The following is a 20609-nucleotide window of genomic DNA, read 5'->3' on the forward strand; positions in this document are numbered from 1 at the left end:
ATCCGCCACAGTAAAGTCTCTCTCTCTCACTCTCTGTAGCGAGTCTGTGAGCAGGACTTTATCTCTGGTGTGTGTCTGTATGGGGCATGATGTAATGATTTGTTGGATGGGACACTCTTCTCTATTGCAATCCCACTTTGTGATTTAGGCTGATAAAAATGTAAAAAAAAAAAAAAAAAGACATAAAAATCGTTCCCTAGTGCAGCTTTAAATTGAAAAATTGGTTCATAGATTTGTTTGCAGATGGAACATAGATAGTCTATAGATAGCTTCCAATAGTCTTCATACAGTTAAACTGGGTCCTCTCTCTTCTCTTTACTCCTTTTCAAACTTCCAATCTCTCTCTCCCTCCCTTATTGGCCTCTCTCTCTCTCTCTGTCCATCTCTCCACTCTCTCCCTCTCTCTCTCTCTCTCTCTCTCTCTCCCTCCCTCTCACTCTCTCTGTCTCTCTCTCTCTCTCTTTCTCTCTCTCCTCTCTCTCTCTCTCTCCCCCTGTCCCTGTCCCTCCCTCTCTCTCTCTCTCTCTCTCTCTCTACCCCCCCCCCCCCCTCCCCGCAGTGCCAGCTGGGTGTGCTGCCTCTGGGTACAGGTAATGACCTGGCTCGGGTGCTGGGCTGGGGCGGCCTGTGTGACGACGACGCCCAGCTGCTGCAGATCCTGGAGAAGCTGGAGAGGGCCACCACCAAGATGCTGGACCGGTAAGAGCTTTTCAAAACGAATGCCAAATCCCATGCCAGGAAAAGCATTAGTAGGTCAAGCTTGGTGGTATTTTTTTAAAGATCATTGGTTCCTCACAGCAACAAAGACCCAGGTTCGATTTCTTGTCTGTTTTGGAGTCTGCATGTTCTCAGAAGTGAAGCGTGGAACCTGCACTCTATGCTGCAAAATCACTTTATTTATTAAAAGACAATGTTTCTGCCCATGACAGTCTTCATCACGTCTAAGTTTCTAGTTTGCATGTTTCCCTGCCTTCTGCCCAGAGCATTCTGGGTACAAGTTCAAGTTCAAGTTTATTGTCACATACATTTAAAAAGTACAATGTACATTCAAATGCAATGAAATGCATCTGCCCTGGCTCTATCTCAGCCCTTAAAAACTATATATAAATAAGAATAAATAAAAAAAACAAAAACAATAAATAAGAGATCCCACAAATAATAATCACTGTGAGTTATGTAAAGTGCTACTGTTCAGTAATCTAACCGCTTGGGGGTAAAAACTGTCTTTGAGGCGGCTGGTCCGAGCTCTGATGCTCTATAGGACTTTTTCCTGAGTGAAGGAATGAGAACAGACCATGTGCTGGGTGGCTGTTGTCCTCCATAATGCTTAGGGCCTTCCTTCTACAGCGGGAGGTGTAAATGTCCTGAATCTGTGGCAGTTTTTACCGTTTTTACCGTCCTCCTCAGTTGTTTGTGGTCTTGTTCAGTCAGGTTCCCAAACCACACCAGTATGCCTCCAGTGAGGATGCTCTCTATGGTAGCCTGGTAGAAGTTTACAAGGGTCTTTGTGGACATCCCATATTTTTTAAGGCATCGCAGAAAGTATAGTCTCTGTTGTGACACAACTGGTGTTTAGAGACCAGGAGAGGGAGTCTGAGATCTGAATGCCTAAGAATCTGAAGTTATTCACAATTTCAACAGGGACATCATTGATGTTAACTGGTGGCTGCACAGGTTTGGACTTCCTAAAATCAACAATTATCTCCTTTGTCTTCTCAACATTTAGGGAGAGGTTGTCTTGAAACCATATGGATAGGTCCTTCACCTCTTTCAGGCGTCCTCATTGTTGTCATTTATCAGTCCAATCACCATGGTGTCGTCCGCGAATTTCACAATGCTGTTATTATGATATTTGGCAACACAGTCATATGGGAACAGACTGTAGAGTAAGGGACTAAGGCAACAACCCTGCGGTGCTCCTGTGTTGAGAACTATGGTAGAAGAGTAGCTGATATCTACTCTCACTGTCTGAGGTCTGCCTGTCATAAAGTCATATAACCACTCACAGATGGAATTACAAAGACCAAGGTCCCTGAGCTGTAACACCAATTTAAAAGGTACAATGGTATTAAATGCAGAGCTGTAGTCAATAAAGAACATTCTGACATAGGCGTTTTTTTCCCTTCAAGATGTTTTAACACCTTTGCACCAAGGCTCCCTGTGACCCTGAAAAGGAATAAGTGGGTATAGAAAATGATTGACTGAATATAACACATAGTTCTGATCCTTTTGAGGGTTTTGCAGCTCACTGTCTTTGGTTCAGCACAGGGCAGCAGGCAGGAACAAGTGACAGCAGAAGCAATTACGAAAAAATGAGCTTCAGGCTTTGCTTTAGGGACGAGCGCTTGAGGCTGCGTCTATTTCTGTCTGTACCTGTGGGTCAGCCTCAAAAATAACTTGGTTCCTGTAATACCATTGAGGTTAGCAGAGGTAGGCGGGACATAGAGCAACATCCGTACGTGATTGGCTGCTGGTGGGCGACGTTTCCCCAAAGGTTCAGCTGCAGGAGACGAGCGTGGTTAAAATGGGCCAAGGTCTCACCGGGCGTAGAAACTTTTAGACTATTAGACTTAATAGACTTCTGGAGATTCATTTCTCAAGTCACTTATGGTGTGAATGAACTGTAAAAAATATTATGTACAGATTATGGGACATTCCTGTTTTTGAGTGAAATGTAGCCCGCAAAAAACTGGAAACATCACTTACAAGATAAACCAAGAAATGTTTGTTTCTTCATCGTATTGAACCTCTGCTTCCTGACTGCCTCATCATTTGTTTTGAGTAGGCAGTTGGGTCTTAACCTCTGCAGCATCCATTCAAATGGTTCAGCGTTCTCTCTTCGTCTCCTACTTTGTATTTGTGACGTCTGTACAGTTGGTCTGGAGTAAATCGGCTGTAAATTGACGTACAGAAGGGAAAAGACTGTTGCTTGGTAATAGAGAAAAGACGAGCAGACCGCTGGAATGTATAAAACCATTTAAGACGTCCCACGTTTTTTACCTATAGTGCACAATGTGGGTTTTCACAGCAGGACCTTGGTGTTACATTCAACACCAGCTATTCTCCTCTATACCGTCAAAAAGAATAGAAGTGAACACAGTAGAGTCTGATGTCTAATACCCAGTGGAATGTGACACTTAAAGAATGATACATACCTGACTACGTCTGTAGGACATTTCAGATATTTATGTTGCGCAACCATATGCCGCTTAATCATCAACGTCCTCTTAATGCTCCTTTCCTTATATGGACATGTGGACCTGTGCTATTCCCTTATAAGGCCATCGTATCCTCACCCAGGTATTTAAGGATTAATAATAATAATAATAATAATAATAACTTTATTTATATAGCACCTTTAAAAACAGAGTTTACAAAGTGCTTTGACGGTCAAAAAGATAAGATAAGATAGCACTTTATTAATCTCCTTGGGGAAATTCAGGGTAAAAGCAGAATACTCAAAATCTGAAAATTGAAAATTTGAATTTAAAAAGCAATGAAACAATAATAAACAGGGATTCAATTCAGATAGGAGGACAGAGGTGGAAAAGAGCAACATTCAAGTATATAGGGGGATTAAAATTAAACAGTCAGCATAAAATAAAATTAAAGTAAGATAAAATTAAGATAAAAGGACGATAAAAATACAATAAAGAGATGATAAAAAGACGATAAAAGATGATAAAAAGATAAAAAGACGACATCACATAAAAGCAAGTCTATAAAAATGGGTTTTAAGAAGTGATTTAAAATAAAAACACTGACTCTGCGAGCCCTCTCTCATCAGGCGGGTCGTTCCAGAGCCGAGGGGCCCTGATGGCAAAAAGCACGGTCACCTTTAGTTTTAAGTCTAGACTTTGGACCGGCCAGAAGGGAATCTGAGGATCTGAGGCTGCGCACCGGCTCATATGGGGTCAGCATGTCTGTTATAGTAGCTTGGAGCCAGACCCAAACGTGCTTTAAAGGTGACCGGTAAAATCTTAAAATCAATTCTAAACCGGACAGGGAGCCAATGGAGAGAAGCCAGGACTGGGGTGATGTGATGTGGTCTGATGTGATGTGATGTGGTCTGATGTGATGTGATGTGGTCTGTTAAAACCAGTAAGAAGTAGAGCTGCTGCGGTCTGAACTAGCTGGAGGCAAGAGAAAGGAGGGAGTTACAGCAGTCTAGACGTGAGAAGATGAGGGCGTGGATTACTTTCTCTCTGGGTTCTTTCTCTGGGTTTTTTAAAATTCAAAGATAAATACTTTACGTGCCAATCCTGATCCTAACATACATCCTTTCACTGTTTAATGCGTATCACATCAGCAAAAGTAAATCTAATTCACCCAAACCATATTAAATAGACGATAGATGCTGTAGATGTGATATTTTATTGATTTTAAATTCTCTTTTTGCTCATCTTCCAGTTGAAGAGCGGCCTCCAAACGCCCCCAGATGACAAATTTAACTGAAATAAACAAAATTCAGATAAAAAAAGTTCTATGTGTGCCACAAGTGTTTCAGCTACTTTTTGTCCTCAGTTTGAACTATAAAGAAGGTTGATCTGGTTTATCTGTGTTTACCATCAAGAGATAAGGAGAGGACATGGAGGTTGGGTGTTTCGATTTGCTGTCGCTCTCTCCTGCCTCCCGCCTCGATCTCATTGGCCGATAACAAGGTTTATTTCCTGGTGCTTGACATCAGTATCCGTCTGTCTGTCTGCCTGTGTGTGTGTGTGTGTGTGTGTGTGTGTGTGTGTGTGTGTTTTCAGGTGGAGTGTGATGACGTACGAGGTGCCGACCACCAACAAACACACACCGATAGTGAAGGAGGACGACAGCCTCGATTCCCCTCTGCAGGTTCGCTCCTGTCTGACTGCAGTTCAGTTCAGTTCAGTTCAGTTCAGTTCAGTTCAGTTCAGTTCAGTTCAGTTCAGTTTACTTTAGTTTACTTTAGTTTAGTTTAGTTTAGTTCAGTTTAGTTCAGTTTACTTTAGTTTAGTTTACTTTAGTTCAGTTCAGTTCAGTTCAGTTCAGTTCAGTTCAGTTCAGTTTAGTTTTGTTTAGTTTCGTTTCATTTAGTTTCATTTAGTCTAGTTTAGTTTAGTTGTGCGAGAAAGTTAAACATAAAATGTCAATAGACAGAATTAAACAACATTGTCCAGCTGAGTAACTGAAAAGGAAATTCACAAATTTTACAAATATGTTAATTACAAATAATTAACATACAAATAAAAATGTAATTGACTTGCAAATGAAAATTAAAACATTAGTAAAAATCGGAAAAAGTGTAGTTATTACAAAAGTAATAATAACTTAAACAAAGCAATAATAACCGTCTAACTAAAATAACAACAAAATAAGTAAAAGACAGATAATCTTCACAAATGTGATGTATAGTATCCCTAAACAGCTACCCACTTGGATATTTTAAGTATTTTTCTGTGCCAATGTAGCAGACTGTATCTGAATCCTCCAGGTGAAGTTTTCAGCTGACTGATGTTTTCAAATCTCAATTATCCAAAGTTAGAATGGTGTGAAAATCATAGTTAAAAATGATAGAAATTGTGTATTTTTATGTGATGGGTTGCATTCACACTGCAGAAACAGCAAGAATCTGCTATAAAATTTCAAAACAGTATCATATAGTCTCTCTGTTCCCCTATCCCCTAATCTTTTATCCATCTAAAATCTCTCTCTCTCTCTCTCTCTCTCTCTCTCTCAGGTCCACATCACTCAGTATGCAGACTCCGTCGCCTCCCACCTCACCAAGATCCTGGACTCGGACAAACACAGCGATGTCATATCCTCTGCCAAGTATGTGCCGTGAATGCTGGGATAGCACTTCAGCGAGAGGGGAGGGGAGGGGAGGAGGGGAGGGGAGAGGAGAGGAGAGAGAGAAAATAGGCGAAGATAAGAGAAGAGCGGGTAAAGACGGGAGGATGAGTGCTGGGAGGGAAACAAAAATGAATACAGAATAAATAGAGGGAGTGTAGAACGAGAGGAGAGACGATGAGAGAAAGAGGCAGGCGGACAAAGAGGGGCGAGCGAGCTTCTGGTCAATGGCTATCGATTTTCTTTCTTTGGTCTCTTCCCTAAGGACACGCACACACACAGAGAGAGAGAGAGAGAGAGAGAGGGGACAGCAAGTTCAGGCCGGCCGTAAGTGAAAGAGACAGATGGAAGTAGTATTTAGGGGTCATCCTTAGTGCATCAGTACATTAGCACGCTTCCTTAGGGAAAAGTCTAGAGGCCATTACAGAGCACTTTCCACCACCGCTGTGTGTATTTTAAACCGTAGTGGATTTCTGCAGCAGATTTAGGCCACAACACCTTGGGGACTGGCGGTTTAGTCCACATGATGGGGATTAAGACACACCCATAGTGCATTTGATCATAATGTCACGTCGGTCAAAGTGCGACAAAAGCCATGCATCTGCAAGAAAATAATGCGTCTTTTCCCCATTCATATCCGTGTATTTTTGAAATCGTACTGTAGTATTTTAACAGGTTTCAAAGAGCCATGGATCAGGGGCCAGTTGCATAAAGACAGACCTGGTCTTAGACTTAAATGTGACTTTAAGTCAAACGGGCTATAGCCTAGACATTTATATTTACCTGTTCCTACTACTACTTGGTTGTTGTAGATCTCTAATGGGTTGTTTCTTTCTCTAAAGACTCTCTCTCTCTCTTCAGACTCTTCCCAAAAACCAAAGATTTGGCATCTTGTATGAAACAGCTTCAGTATTTAAACGTCCCGCTCTGACAGTTAGACTTGTTGCCATAACAACAAAGTTCTTAACTCAAGATTAGCCGGGGGGAAGGTGGCTAACATTCCTACCTCAAAATAAGTCAGTTGTAATATTTAAGTAACAGACAGTCTTAATTAGCCTAGTTCAACCTGAGAATCTAAGACCAGTCTAAGGCTTAGACTAATCTTAAACTAGCTTTATGCAACTGGCCCCTGGAGACTCAACACATACACAGACATTTTCAGAAGTTGCAGTCATGTGGTTTTCCTCCGAGAGCAGCAGTGCAATATGACACTTTTATCCGAAGGACCTCACATGTTTACATTTGAAAAGTTTGTTTCTAATATGCTGTATGTTAATTTTTTGGGGGGGAAAAAATCATTACCTGAAGTTCTTTATTCAATATCATGAAAATATAGTGTTCGTCAGACAGTTGAAGTTACCTTCTCTCCTTCAAAAAGTAGTTCTTGTGATATTAATCGTGGCTTTTTATCATGTCACTTTTTTTCAAATGGACACACAGCAGTGAGATGTGGGCTGTTTTCTAAGTCTGAGAGTTGACTGTGATTGTTATTCAATTTGTAAAACTGTTGTCATTTTGCCAACAAAGGAGTTAAAGGGGCATTAAGTAATCAATGACTTCTATCGATCTATATCATTCCCCTTGACTTACGGTGGCCTGTAAATACGGCTGAACACTGGAGTAATAATGCTGCTTTGTCATCTGCTTTTTTGGTGGAGCACGGACTGAGCTTTTTTTTTTGTGATCAACATTTTTTTTATTATTTTTCACAAAAAGAAGACTGCAGTACAAAACATAAAAGTGCAGTGTGGGGTTGAGCTAGGGAAGGGGGACAACAGATTACAATTACATATCATCACATATGTTATGCTATTGCCTATAGGAGATACAATAAATTCAGAAATACTAGATCAAATACACGTCCATGCATCCACAGTTGAAGACTGGAAAAGTGAGTTTTGAAAGCTAGAAATCTCAAGTTACCTTCCACCTTCAAAAAGTACCATCATTTTGTTTAAATAGTGTGCTACCAATCGATCTGTAAGAGTAGGTGTCACTCTTCATTTTTAATTACAGATACCGCATTTTGGAATTGAACTAACCCACCCACTGAGCTACACGGGCCCCCAAACCCTCCGTACATTTTTTATTTTATCTTGTTTTTTTATTTAACCAGGCAGGTCAATTAGGAACAGATTCTTAAATGAGGAACGAGCATTCAGCGTTCAGTGTACAGGAACCAGTGTGTGATAAACACAGGATGCTATTCGGAGGGGGGGGGGGGCAGAGTTTGGAGAGTGTGCTCCCTGCTGAGTCACACAGCAGCAGCCGTTGAAGCAGATGTGAGTAAACAGCATTGTGTGTGTGTGGAGGCAGCAGAGTGGGAGGCACAGGTGGAGGCAGAGGAGAGTCAAACACGCCGATGAATCATCCAATCCGAAACCTTTCACTCCCTAATTTTTGCACCTTAATCACCCTAACCTTCACCTTTTTTTCCCTTTCTTTCTTTCTTTCTTTCTATCCTCTCAATTCTCTCTCTCCCTGTCAGGTTTCTGTGTGGGACGGTGAATGATTTCGTGGCGGAGGTGGGGAAGGCGTACGAGAGAGCCACCGAGAACAAGGAGGAGGCAGATGCCATGGCCAAGAAGGTACAAGCGTTTGTCGTGTGTGTGTGTGTGTGTGTGTGTGTATTATATAAGAGCTTGTATAACAGTAGTGGGCAGTGTAGGTGGATTGAGAGAGAGAGAGAGAGAGAGAGGGAGACAGAAATAGTTGTGGTGAAGGTTAGATGTCGGCATTCCCTCTTCTCACACTTGCTGTTCTGCATCGGCAATTCCAGATTTTCTGTCTATTATTATTGAGAGTCCAGTACAGCAGTGGTTCTCAACGTGGGGTCCGGGGGCCACCGTGGGGTGCTTAAGGGCGTTCCAGGGGGTCCCCAGCAAATTGAGGAATCATTAAACTTCATCGTTATTTCATTTAGAAGACGTTAACAGCATTAGAGAATGTAGAAAAAAAGACTATTTTGATCATAGTTTCTCTGTTATCTCTCTACCTACAATACAGATAGTCATGGGATTCTGGACAAAATCATATCTAACAATAAAAATATTCTCAGATTTGGGTCCGAGAGACAAAATCGAATCAAATGGGGGTCTGTGGCTCTAATGTGGACTAAATTAGGGGTCCTTGATATGAAAAAGGTTGAGAATCAGTGCAGCACAGTGACCTGAAGAGTAACAGAGTGGAAGAATCAGGTTAAAGTTTCTCCTCTGGCTGAAATGCCGCTCTTCCTTTCAAGCTAAATGAAGGTGAAGGACCCGCGGCTTTCTGAAATTCACGCTGAGAGGAAGAGCGGGTTTTCCGGGATCTTAAAAAAGAAAAAAAAAAGACTAAAAAAGGAAAGAAAATCTTTTCACCCGGCAAAGACAGTTTAAGCCTTCGACAAAGCCTCGCTGTCAGAAACGCTTTGAGCTGTGTCGTCTCTTTATCCGTCTTTTTCCAAATAATGTGATACTTTATTGATCCCCGGTGGGAAATTCTCCCTTTTTTTTGGCTGATGGGAATAAAAGAGCGCTATGTTGAGTAAGAACAGGTAATGGTTTCACTCTGCTGCCCCATAAATTTAAGGATTTAGTGTTTTCCAGCGTATTCAGTGGCTCGACTTTACTCTCCTCACATGAATTGGAAACAATGAGCGAGGAAAGAATATAATCAATATGATCTCTCTCTCTCTCTGTCTCTCTGTCTCTGTCTCTCTCTCTCTCTCTCTCTCTCTCTCTCCCTCTCCTCCCTCAGTGTGCGTTGCTGAATGAGAAGCTGGATTCCCTCGTCAAGGCCCTAAGCGAGGAGGCGGAGGCCCAGGTAATAACAAAGCCAGCTGTAATCAATACATAACAGTTATAACAATCATGCGCTCACTATGCTTACAACACAACACACATTTTAATGCTGTGTTTCGAGCAACAGCTGAAGAGTTTTGCTCCAAAATGGGATTTCCTCTATGTGAAAAAAGTAGGTAACAAATAGTAGGTAACAAAATGATAACACTAGGCTTAGATCGATATATCAGTTTATAGATATATCAGGCTGATATTGGCCTTTTTATTAAAAACCAGATATTGGCCAGTCAGTGTCGTCCTATTTCAATATGATGCAGATAGTTAGATTCCATATTTATTGTAATAGTGACAATAATAATAACTTTTTTTATGCCTATATGCCTTATACTTTTTATAGCACCATTCATACATAGAATGCAGCTCAAAGTGCTTTACATTAAATAAATGGATTAAAACAATTACAAGTAAAAGTAACAAAATCAAAAATACAAGCAAAAGCAAGACAGAGTTTGTCTATTAAAATGACATTACAAAAGGAAAAAAGAAAGATAACAATAGGTCAGGATAATACTTCAGTACAGGAACGAACCTCTATACCTCTGATTTACTGTATATAGAATTGAAGATTGTAGAATTGATCAATACTGCACTGGTTGTCTATGGGACATGCTTAACAATTGGACTGTATTCCACACAAACATGCAGTAATGTTTTCTTTTTCTTCTTTATCAGAATTTTTTATTATAATTATTATTATTGTTATTATCCAGGTTTCAATGGAAGACAGTTGTAGTGTGTCATGGTCCAAAACCTTTTTACAGAGGTTTTTCCACCCTGCCAAGGATAAACACTAAATACTTACTAAATACTAAAATTTAAACAAAATATCAGCTATCAGCAGCTTCAATCCAGTATCGGTATCAGCCTTTAAGCTCTATTAGTCGAACCCTAGGTGACACTTTTACAGACTATATTTTAGATATCGAAGGATGAACGTTAGGTTTTTCCCCCCCAAAGTGGATATAAAGCGTTTCGGAAAATGAACTCTTCAGATGCAGCACTGGGGAGTTTCTAATCCTCCCGTGATCCAGATCCGCTGTACCGGCAGTAGAGTGACGATATTTGTTCTTATCGTTTTCTCCCGAGCGTAGTTACAAGTGAAAAGAGAGGTTTTACACTCATCCACCGTTTCCTCACAGGACACGAACAAAAAAAAAAAACACAACAGCGGCAGAGGAACAAAAGCCAGCGTACAGCTCCCTGTGCCTCCGCTCCCTATGGAGTCTTTAATGCGCTGTAAATAAATAAAACAATGCAGCGTTCAAGATGACAGAATGTACGTTCAATAAAACATCGACAGGGGAACGGCGCTGACTTCCAGCTTTGAATTATGTATATTTCATATTTGAAAAATGAAATATGGATATTCTCGCCTGAGGACAGTTCTCTCATTCTGTATTAATGAATATCAACTAGTGTCTCCCATCGCCAGAAACAACAGGGAAGAGGAGTCACACTGATATAAGGCTCCATAGAGAAGGAATTACTAAATGTACAGACAAGGGTTCGTTCTGTTTTTATTACTACTGAACTTATACTACCACTGGTCCGGGAATTCAGTAAAGTCTCAGGGGAAGTGAGGTAATATCAGGGAATTTGATAAATTGGTCACTTTACAGGAATGCATCACAATGTATTTTACAGCTTGTTTCACATATTTATTGAATTAGATTATGTTTTTTTAGCTGCTTTTTCTCCACAGTAAACCCAGGTGTGTGGAAATCAGGCTGTTTTCCCCTTTAGAAAAACAAACCAGAATCAGGAATAACATTTTTAGTCATGAAAAATCTTTATATCAGGATGTTAGGGCCACAGTGGGAACCCTGTGCTATGATATTACTGTGATATTACTCTATAATGCCACTATATGATTTAAAATAAGAGGCTTGTGACTGTAATGTCTCTGGTTCGAATCCTTGAACCCAGCAGGGAAAATCTCAGTAGGGAAAGTCAATGAGAAACAGTTTCTGCTTCCCTAGAAACTAATGCAGAGAAAAAGAGCGTCTGAGCTCAGTCATTTTTCCCTGGATAAATAAAGGTTAAAAAATAGCACCATAGCATCAAAGAGTAGAGGATTAGAGTCTTAGTTCTGGGATTTCTGCCTTTAGGAGACACTTGTTGTCACTAAGAATAACAAGCCACATTTATAAAACGTTCTCTCACTTAAAGAGTCACTAAACCCCGAAACCAAATCTGTGTAAAGCCTGACATCTCATGATAAAAAGTATGCTACTGAAATGGCCATCTGCTATTGGCTGATCTTTGGTACGGATCTTTCAGGTGATGTCACCACATGTCATACTCTATAAAAGGTGACATCACCTGGCACCAAAATTTTTAAATTGTATTCTTTTTAATTTTGTGCTTATAGCCAAATCTAAATCAAAGTTGTAGCTATTGAAAGCTTGATTCTGATATCAAAATCAGTAGACTACATTGATTTTCTAAATTTTTTTGTGACATATATAAACAAAAAACATCATATCAACATCATGTATCATCCAAGGTATGAAGGTTATAGATGTATTGTGATTTTAACTTTTTTTTTATCATATTCTATGATATGATCACATAATGGAATCTAGTGAAAAAGCATTTTTTACGCAGAGTCCAATGGTGAACCCTCAAACAGACTGATATTGGGGGAAAAATAGACTTATATAAACAATAATAATACTAATAATAATAATAAAAATAATGATAAACTTTATTTATATAGCACCTTTCAAAACAATTGTTACAAAGTGCTTTACAATAAATAAAAGCATGGAATAAAAACACTAGAAAAAAACAAAGAATAGAAAATAAACACAAATAAAAAAAATGAAATGAAAATCATTCTAAAAAATGGCTACAGCAACAAGATCAATGGAGTAAAAATAGAGCTAAGAAACGAGGAATAAAAGTAAAACACAACTAAGAAATAAAAATCATAGTAAAAAAAAAAGCCTTTACATAAAAAATGTGTATAACCTGTAAATAACAGGACGCTCCCTCCCCTCCCCCCTCCTGTCCAGGTGGTGCCGGCGGGCTCCATGCCCAGCCAGGAGGGCGGCGGCGGCCCCGGCCCCGGCGAGGAGAGCGGCGAGGCGGGCACAGAGGGCAAAACCTACCGGTCCAAGGAGCAGCTGATGCTCAGAGCCAACAGCCTGAAGAAAGCTCTGAGGCAGATCATCGAGCAGGCGGAGAAAGGTGAGGGGGTGCAGCGGATCCCTCTACTTTCAAGCCAAAAATGTAAAAAAAAAAAAAAAATCCTTTCTGGGCTCTTATTCTATTTCTTTTCCATGCACGCACTCTTACATTTTACCGCTCTGTAGGCACATGGATATTGTAAGGACAATAGAGCCCAGACTTTGCACACTTGTTTTTAGTTGCTTGTGATTTTGGCGATCTAGGAATTGATGCTTATTCTACTGTTTCACTCATTGCAAGTCACTCTGGATAAGAGTGTCAGAAAAATGCCTAAAATTTTAATATAAAATGATACACATACATACACAGACACAAGCTCAAGCACTAACATACTTTACACAAACAGTGTTGACATTAAAAAATGTAAAAATACAGGCACATGCACCCACAGACACACATGTACACACACACACTGAGGTGGAGAGAGGTAAGGGAGAAAGTTGATAAAACAACATACGTACGTACCCACACATGCTTTATTATGCGTTATTAAGTAGTAAACCTCATTTAGTAAACCTTATTTCTATTATTTCAAAGTTGCACTAGGCAAGATTTTTATGTAAAATTACCCCTGTCTTTCAGCCTAAATCACAAAATTGGGCTGCAACAGAGAAGAGCGTCCCATCCACACTAATTAAGACTCTGTAGATTTGCCCAAATTAAATTCCGGTGTTGGTAAGGAGACTTCAAAACTTGAGAGTGAAATCCAAACTCTCTCGTCTCTTTGGTTTCCTTTGGTATAAAGCATCACAGACCGGCCGGGTTGGTGAACATGAGCGAGCTGTGTGGCGTTTACTGACCTCACTGCACAGGAATTCTGAGTAGTGAAGTCCTCATGACTCAAACAGTTACCTCTCGCTGCCATTTGGGGGCGCCAATGTGGGAAAATTGCTCACTGCAGCTTTGAACATAACATGGATTTCTTTATCTCTTCTTCTCTGCTGCTGATCTTCCTCTCTCTCTCTCTCTCTCTCTCTCTCTCTCTCTCCCTCTCCCTCTCTCTCTCTCTCTCTCTCTCTCTCCCTCTGTCAGTGGTGGATGAGCAGAACCGACACACCCAGGTGCAGCGGATGTCTTCCTCCTCCTCCATCAAGAGAGAGAACAGCGAGGAGCTGAAGGAGGCAGAGCCACGTGAGTCAAGTCCCACTGTGTTTTAACTTAGCAGCAGAATGACTTTTAAGGGACTCATTCCAAAACGCTATACACACATTTTTGGGAAATTGTGTATCCTGAAACTCATCTGGTAGTATTTCACGAACAAGACAAGTGATGCTATCCTCAAAAACATGATCGTTTCCAGACCTATCAAGCTCATTTTGTGATATTTTTAGTAAAGTTATCTCACTGCACTGGCAGATAATCTTTCTGGTTTCAATAAATTTCACTTGATTCATGCCAATATGACTTCTTTCAAGAAATCATCATAAAACAGTGAAGAAAATCTTGAAACAAGAAACTTTCTCCAACATAATTTCACCTTTACCAAGTAAATGTCCTGAAACAAGTTGCATTCTCCTGGTAAAAAAAAGTCTATAAGCTATATTGTAATAATGACACAATAAAGTATAAAAAAATGGAGAAAAAAAGTCAAATTTGTTGAAACCGGTAAAATTATCTGCCAGTGCAGTAAGATGATTTCACACAAAAAAAATCCTAAAATAAGCTTGACATGTCTGGATACAAGATAACATAACTTAATATGTATGTTAGTTTTTTCAGTGTACTTTTTTAATAGTAACTCATAATGTGCCTCACTTTCATAGGAATCATTTTGCGGGAGAATGCCTCAAAAAATATCTCACTTTGAATTAAACCCTTTATTTGATAATCATTTTAGGATATCATTTTTCTTTTATAAAACACACAACTTTTTCTCAGTTTCACTCTGTCTTGCTCTTATTTAATTACCGCCGTTTAGCTTTGTAGGGCAGTATTGTTTGGTTCGGTACTGCTTCACAAATTCAAAACAACTTTGGAAAGTGCCTCTGTTGTCGTCACACTTGCTGGCTAATTTACCCATCATGCCTCTGTCCAGGTCAAGGAAGCTTAAGTCCCACTTCCCCCATTGTGCTGGAGAAACCAGAGAGCCTCAACACTGTCACCTTCAATGAAGACTCTGTGTAAGTCTGTGTGTGTACTTGTGTATTTGTGTGTTTGTGCATGTGTGTGTGTCCTTCATATGCAGCTGCAGCTAAATGAAGGCTTTTGCGGATTGTGTTTTTGTGTCTGTGTCTATGTGTTTGTGTTTTAATTATCTGGGCAGCTAGTCAGTTATAATAAATGTGTAAAAATGTGTTTGCCTGTAGACAATGTTCAGAGAAGTGCGTGATGAACAACTACTTTGGCATCGGCCTGGACGCCAAGATCTCCCTGGAGTTCAACAACAAGAGGGATGAGCACCCCAAGAAATGCAGGTATGAACACACACACACACACACACACACAGATACACACACAAGCCTAGTTTTAATCTACGTTGACAGAGCGGTCCTATTAAACTATGCGACTGCACGACTCTCTCCATCAAAGGAACAAAACACATTGCACTGATGCAACTGCAAAACATGAATTATTTTATTATTAAATTGATGTGTTTCATCACCCTGAGATCTGCATTCAAAGTATACAAAAAAACATGAGAGGAAACTGATGCAAACACAAACAGACTCTTCACTGCTGCTTTTCCTCTCTTTTCCACTTCTTTATGGAAATTAACGTGGAAATGGAAATTTTCTTTTTCTTTATAATTTGTTTTGTTTTAAAGTATAATCTGTAACACAATAGTGATTCAACCTATATCCAGATCATGAAAGCTTCTCCACTGTCTAGCTCTTTCCATGAGAAAAATCCTCTGCCGCACAGGAAGTGATGCGTTTTACGTGTCCGGTTTGTTTGGAATAAACAGTAGAAGAAGAACTGGGTAGTTAGCATGAGCAGCGATAGCCGCCATGGCTGAACAGACAAAGAAAAGAGAAACTCAAACTGCATCAACAGAAAGTCCAAGCTCCGCCCACACTGTTTGATTGACAGGTGATCTGTGGGAAGTGCAGTGCAGAAACACCACAGTGATGAGGCTGAGCAACAAAGATGGAGACAAAACAAACAGGGAACTCGAGGATTACCACTGTATGAAAATGTCCTTGTCAGGGCCAAGAGATTCTAGCAATGAACTCTCCAACACTTTCTCCTTCAGGAATCAATAATGTTTCATCTAATCTAATCAATTGCATGTGACCTTATCGTTATTACACTATACACACAAAGGCTGATGGACTCCCTCTCCCTGTCTCTCCTCCTGCAGCAGCCGCACCAAGAACATGATGTGGTACGGAGTGCTGGGGACCAAAGAGCTGGTGCAGAAGACTTACAAGAACCTGGAGCAGAGGGTTCAGCTGGAGGTCAGCGCGCGCACACACACACGCACGCACCACACACACACACTACTGAATCTCTGAAGGAATGAGAAAAAGACTGCAGCTGGTTCTATTTTGAGAAACATGGAGCTGTCAACTGTCAAAGTCCTGATGTTAGTGAATGATAAACTGTTAATTATTAAGTATTATATTCCATCCTATTCAACATTGTAGCTGAAGCTTTGACAATACTGTTTGTGTAACATACATGCCAATAAAGCATATTGAATTGAATTGAATTGAACTGTTAATCTCTTTCTCTTTCCTCTCCTTCTCTCTCTCACCCCTCTTTCCTTGTCTCCTCCCTTTTCCTCTCTCTCTCTCTCTCTCTCTCTCTCTCTCTCTCTCTCCTTCCCTCTCTCTCTCTCCCTCTCCAGTGTGACGGGGTTCCCATGTCTCTGCCCAGCCTGCAGGGCCTGGCGGTCCTCAACATCCCGAGCTACGCAGGCGGCATCAACTTCTGGGGAGGCACCAAGGAGGATAATGTGAGTGTGTTAAAGGGCAGCACAGAGCACAGCAGGCTCCCATACATTTAAACAAAATGCACAGAAACACAGCTAAATGATAATAACGCAGCCTTGAACACTCTTGGTTGAGTTTCAGAACACGGCAGGCATCCAAGGACAGATCAGTTTCAATTCAGTCAGTTCAGGAGATGGGGTTTTCTTTAACATTGAAAACCCTTTTTCCGTAAACCTGCATTATGTATCTTCGCATGTTGCCGTCTCCGAATAGCAGGGAGAGGGAAAAATTTGTTTGGAAAAAAAAAAAAGTTTAAAGAGTAACTAAACCCAACCTCAACCTGTGGTGGAAAGGTAGGGTACTGAACTGGTCATCTGCTCTTGGCTGGTCTCTGTGCCCTGTGATGTCACCCTCTATAGAGTACAACAGGTGGTGACATCACCTGGCACAAAGACCAGCCAATAGGAGAAGGCCAGTTCAGTACCCTACTTTTCACCATTAGGTGTCAGGGTTCACCAAAGATTTGGGTTTTGGGGTTTAGTTACTGTTTAAAAAAAAGTTTGAAAAATTTGAACTTAAAATTTGAACAATACCCAGAAATCCTGTAAGGTGACGTCAGTAAACTGCACACACTCATTTTTACAAACTAAACAAATGATAGATTGGATTTCAGTGCTGACACATACTGACACTTTAATTCCATTTTGGGCAAATATGGTGAATCTACAGAGTCTCAATTAGTAGTGATGGGACGCTCTCCTCTGCTGCAGCCCCACTTCATGATTCAGACTCATAAGCCGTGGGTGTATTTTCACATTAACATCCTGTCTATCGCAGCTTTAAGAACGTTCATACCATCTTCTGATCGAAATACTGAGGATGAAAGTTATGTCATTAACCAATGAGCAGCAGTTTCATTGACTCCATCCCTAACACCAGCTGCTCTCGACCTAACCCTTCAGAACTTTGGCGCTCCGTCGTTCGATGATAAGAAGCTGGAGGTGGTGGCGGTGTTTGGCAGCATGCAGATGGCCATGTCCAGAGTCATCAACCTGCAGCACCACCGCATCGCACAGGTAACACACACACACACACACACACACACACACACACTTGCTTGCACATACACAACTTTCCACTCCTCTTGTCCTTGCCTCTTCTCTCCTTTTGCAGGTTGAAGGCTACAGTCTAGAGAAAATAATTCTTTTCCACACATCTTACAATATTGCCTTTACATTTTTAGGCATTTAGCAGATCTTCGTATTCAGAGTGACTTAAAATAAGTGCAACATTAGAATAAGCTTCAATTCCTAGGTTGCCAACAAGCAACCAAGAGTAAAGCATGCAAGGCTCAGCAGCTGTGACAATAGATATAACAAATGCTCCTTTGTCCCAATAATATACCTGTACAAAATAGATATACCAGTGTTTTTTTTTTATTTTTATTTTCTGAGTCTGGGTAAGGAAAGTGAATGAGAAACACTTTCTCCTTCCCTTAAAGTCACCAAGAAAAAAATATGTGAAGGTGTTATTGGTTGGAATTTTTATGTATATCTACTAGTACAAGAAGTAACTGCTAAATACAAAGTTTTCCAGGAAGTAAAAGTTATCGGATTTTGATATAAAAATACAAGAAAATAACAAAATTGTACATTTTTTGGCATGTATTGTTAAATAGGTGATATGGAGACGTTATGATATTCTGCTCAGTGAACTTTCCCTGAAAGAAACAAAACCAACGTCCCGTCTCACTGCTGCTGTCGTGTCTCTCTGCTCTGCTGCCTCCCAGTGTCGCCAGGTGAAGATCACCATCCTGGGGGAGGAGGGCGTCCCAGTCCAGGTGGACGGAGAGGCCTGGATCCAGCCGCCCGGCATCGTCAAGATCGTCCACAAGAACCGAGCTCAGATGCTCACCAGAGACAGGGTGAGGGCCGGCTCCGCTCTGAAGCACTGTCTGCAGAATGAAACACTGGATGAATTAATGTGATATACACACATATACCTTTTCCACCGGCTGAACTTGCAAAAGTCGAAATACGTCCGCACAAAAATCATGCTACACCAATTTGTATAAAAAAAATTGGATTAGGAAGAATGTTGTGCAGACCTACTTTCGTCTTCATAGTAGAAAACAGGTGAATTGCAAATTATTTCCAAAGATATGTACAACACATACAAATAGGACAGATGCAGTGAGTGAGCTTATATGTGTCTATGTGTGTATATGCATTATTGAATTTCACATGTACACTCCCAGTCAAAAGTTTGGACACACCTGATTGAATGTACTATGATTTTCATTCTCTTAAAGCCATTTTGATCTAAAGGCTTATGCTTAAATGCTTGAAATGAGTTTCTTAGACAAATATAAATAGTGAAGTTGATCCTATGTATGAATTTCTTTCCAAAGCCTTTTGCCTTTCCATCAAGGCAAAGGGCGGCTACTTTAAAGAATCTAAAATATAAGATAGTTTTGATTTGTTTAACACTTTTTTGGTCACTGCATAATTCCATTTGTGTTATTTCATAGTTTTGATGTCTTTACTGTTATTCTAAAATGTGGAAAATAGTAAAAATAAAGAAAAATGTGATGTGTCCAAACTTTTGACTGGTAGTGTTTATGGATATTTATTCCCTTCCATATATACTGTATGTGGAAGGGAGTGGTATTATGGACTCTTTCTGTTGTACATGCTGCAATCAACAATCCACTTCCAATTCACTGGCTCCAGCTCTTCTCTCTTCGCCCTTGTTGATTCTTTCTATTTCAGGGTTTCTTAAATCAAATTTACACCCATGAGTGTTTGTTCTCTTTCCACAAACCTCTGAGAGCCTCTCTTGAGCCAAGCACATTTTGGCAATCGGTTTCCATGGTTCCCTTCTTCAAGTGCGGTGGAGAGAGAAGGACGCTGGCTCTCCTGGTTTTATCCTCTTAAACGAGGCTTTTATTCAGTAGAACGGTGACAGTAATGTTTCAGGTAAAGGTTTTCTCCATCAGATGCTCGGTTGAAGCATGATTATCACCAGGTTATTAAATTAAATTCAGATTTGTACCTAGTAAAACAGAAAGCAAACATTCCTCCTTTTACCCTCTGCCTCCCTCCTTCTCTCTCTCTCTCTCTCTCTCTCTGTCTCTCTCTCCCTCTCTCTCTCTATCTCTCTCTCTCTCTCTGTCCCTCATCCTTCATCCTTTTGTCTCTCTTCTCTGTTTTTGTTTTTGTTCGGATTCTAGATTTTGACCTTCTCAGCCTCCGCTTTTGTGGAAAACATGAGCAAAAAAAAAAAAACGCGCCTCTGATTATTTGCACCTCTTTCTACCCATCCTAGTTCTTTCATTCAAACTGCTACACAAAAAGCCCTACAAGAGCTCCCTTGAGTCAGGCTTCAATTGGCTTTTGAATTCTATTATGCTTCTTCTTTCAAGTACCGATTGAATCGCACTCTCAAAACGTGTCATCTTCAACTCATCCACATAATATGCTTTTTGAGACGGATCAGCACAAGTTCACATGTTACAATGCATGATTTAGTGTTGAGTAGGAACAAACGAGAAAGAAGTAGTACTAACATGCCCTACTCAAGTAGAAGTATTGTTACTTTGCTGATATTTTACTCAAGTTGAAGTAAAAGTACTGGTGTGACAATCTACTGAGGTAAAAGTAAAAAGTAGCTCATTTAAAATGTACTCAGAGTATAAGATGCTTTTGCTTATGTAGACCCTACAAAATCTGTACACTGTTACTGATTCTGTTAGTGATTTAAAATGTAGTGAAGTACAGTACTTCAGTAAAAACATACTTAAGTAAAAGTAAAAACGCAGACTTTAAAAAAAATACTCAAAAAAGTACACTACCAGTCAAAAGTTTGGACATGCAATTTTCTT

General features: G+C 40.3%; 1 protein-coding gene across 3 annotated transcripts in view; it reads left to right on the top strand.

Annotated features, from left to right (window-relative positions):
- Positions 1–20609, top strand: part of LOC139645563 (diacylglycerol kinase delta) — an 86739-nt gene that overhangs the window by 58990 nt on the left and 7140 nt on the right. For all 3 annotated transcript variants that reach the window (XM_071521310.1, XM_071521308.1, XM_071521309.1), the window contains 13 exons: positions 560–699; positions 4755–4842; positions 5708–5799; positions 8306–8405; positions 9556–9621; positions 12677–12851; positions 13884–13982; positions 14887–14971; positions 15158–15265; positions 16153–16249; positions 16642–16749; positions 17689–17802; positions 18516–18650. In XM_071521310.1, coding sequence (XP_071377411.1) covers positions 560–699; positions 4755–4842; positions 5708–5799; positions 8306–8405; positions 9556–9621; positions 12677–12851; positions 13884–13982; positions 14887–14971; positions 15158–15265; positions 16153–16249; positions 16642–16749; positions 17689–17802; positions 18516–18650 — 1407 coding nt within the window. The remainder of the gene's footprint in view (positions 1–559; positions 700–4754; positions 4843–5707; positions 5800–8305; positions 8406–9555; positions 9622–12676; positions 12852–13883; positions 13983–14886; positions 14972–15157; positions 15266–16152; positions 16250–16641; positions 16750–17688; positions 17803–18515; positions 18651–20609) is intronic.

Source organism: Centroberyx affinis, unplaced genomic scaffold, assembly GCF_046629955.1.
Source record: "Centroberyx affinis isolate AG114_WGS23_722 - 3 ecotype Tasmania unplaced genomic scaffold, CSIRO-AGI_Caff_v1 ptg000882l_1, whole genome shotgun sequence".
NCBI lineage: Eukaryota > Metazoa > Chordata > Actinopteri > Beryciformes > Berycidae > Centroberyx > Centroberyx affinis.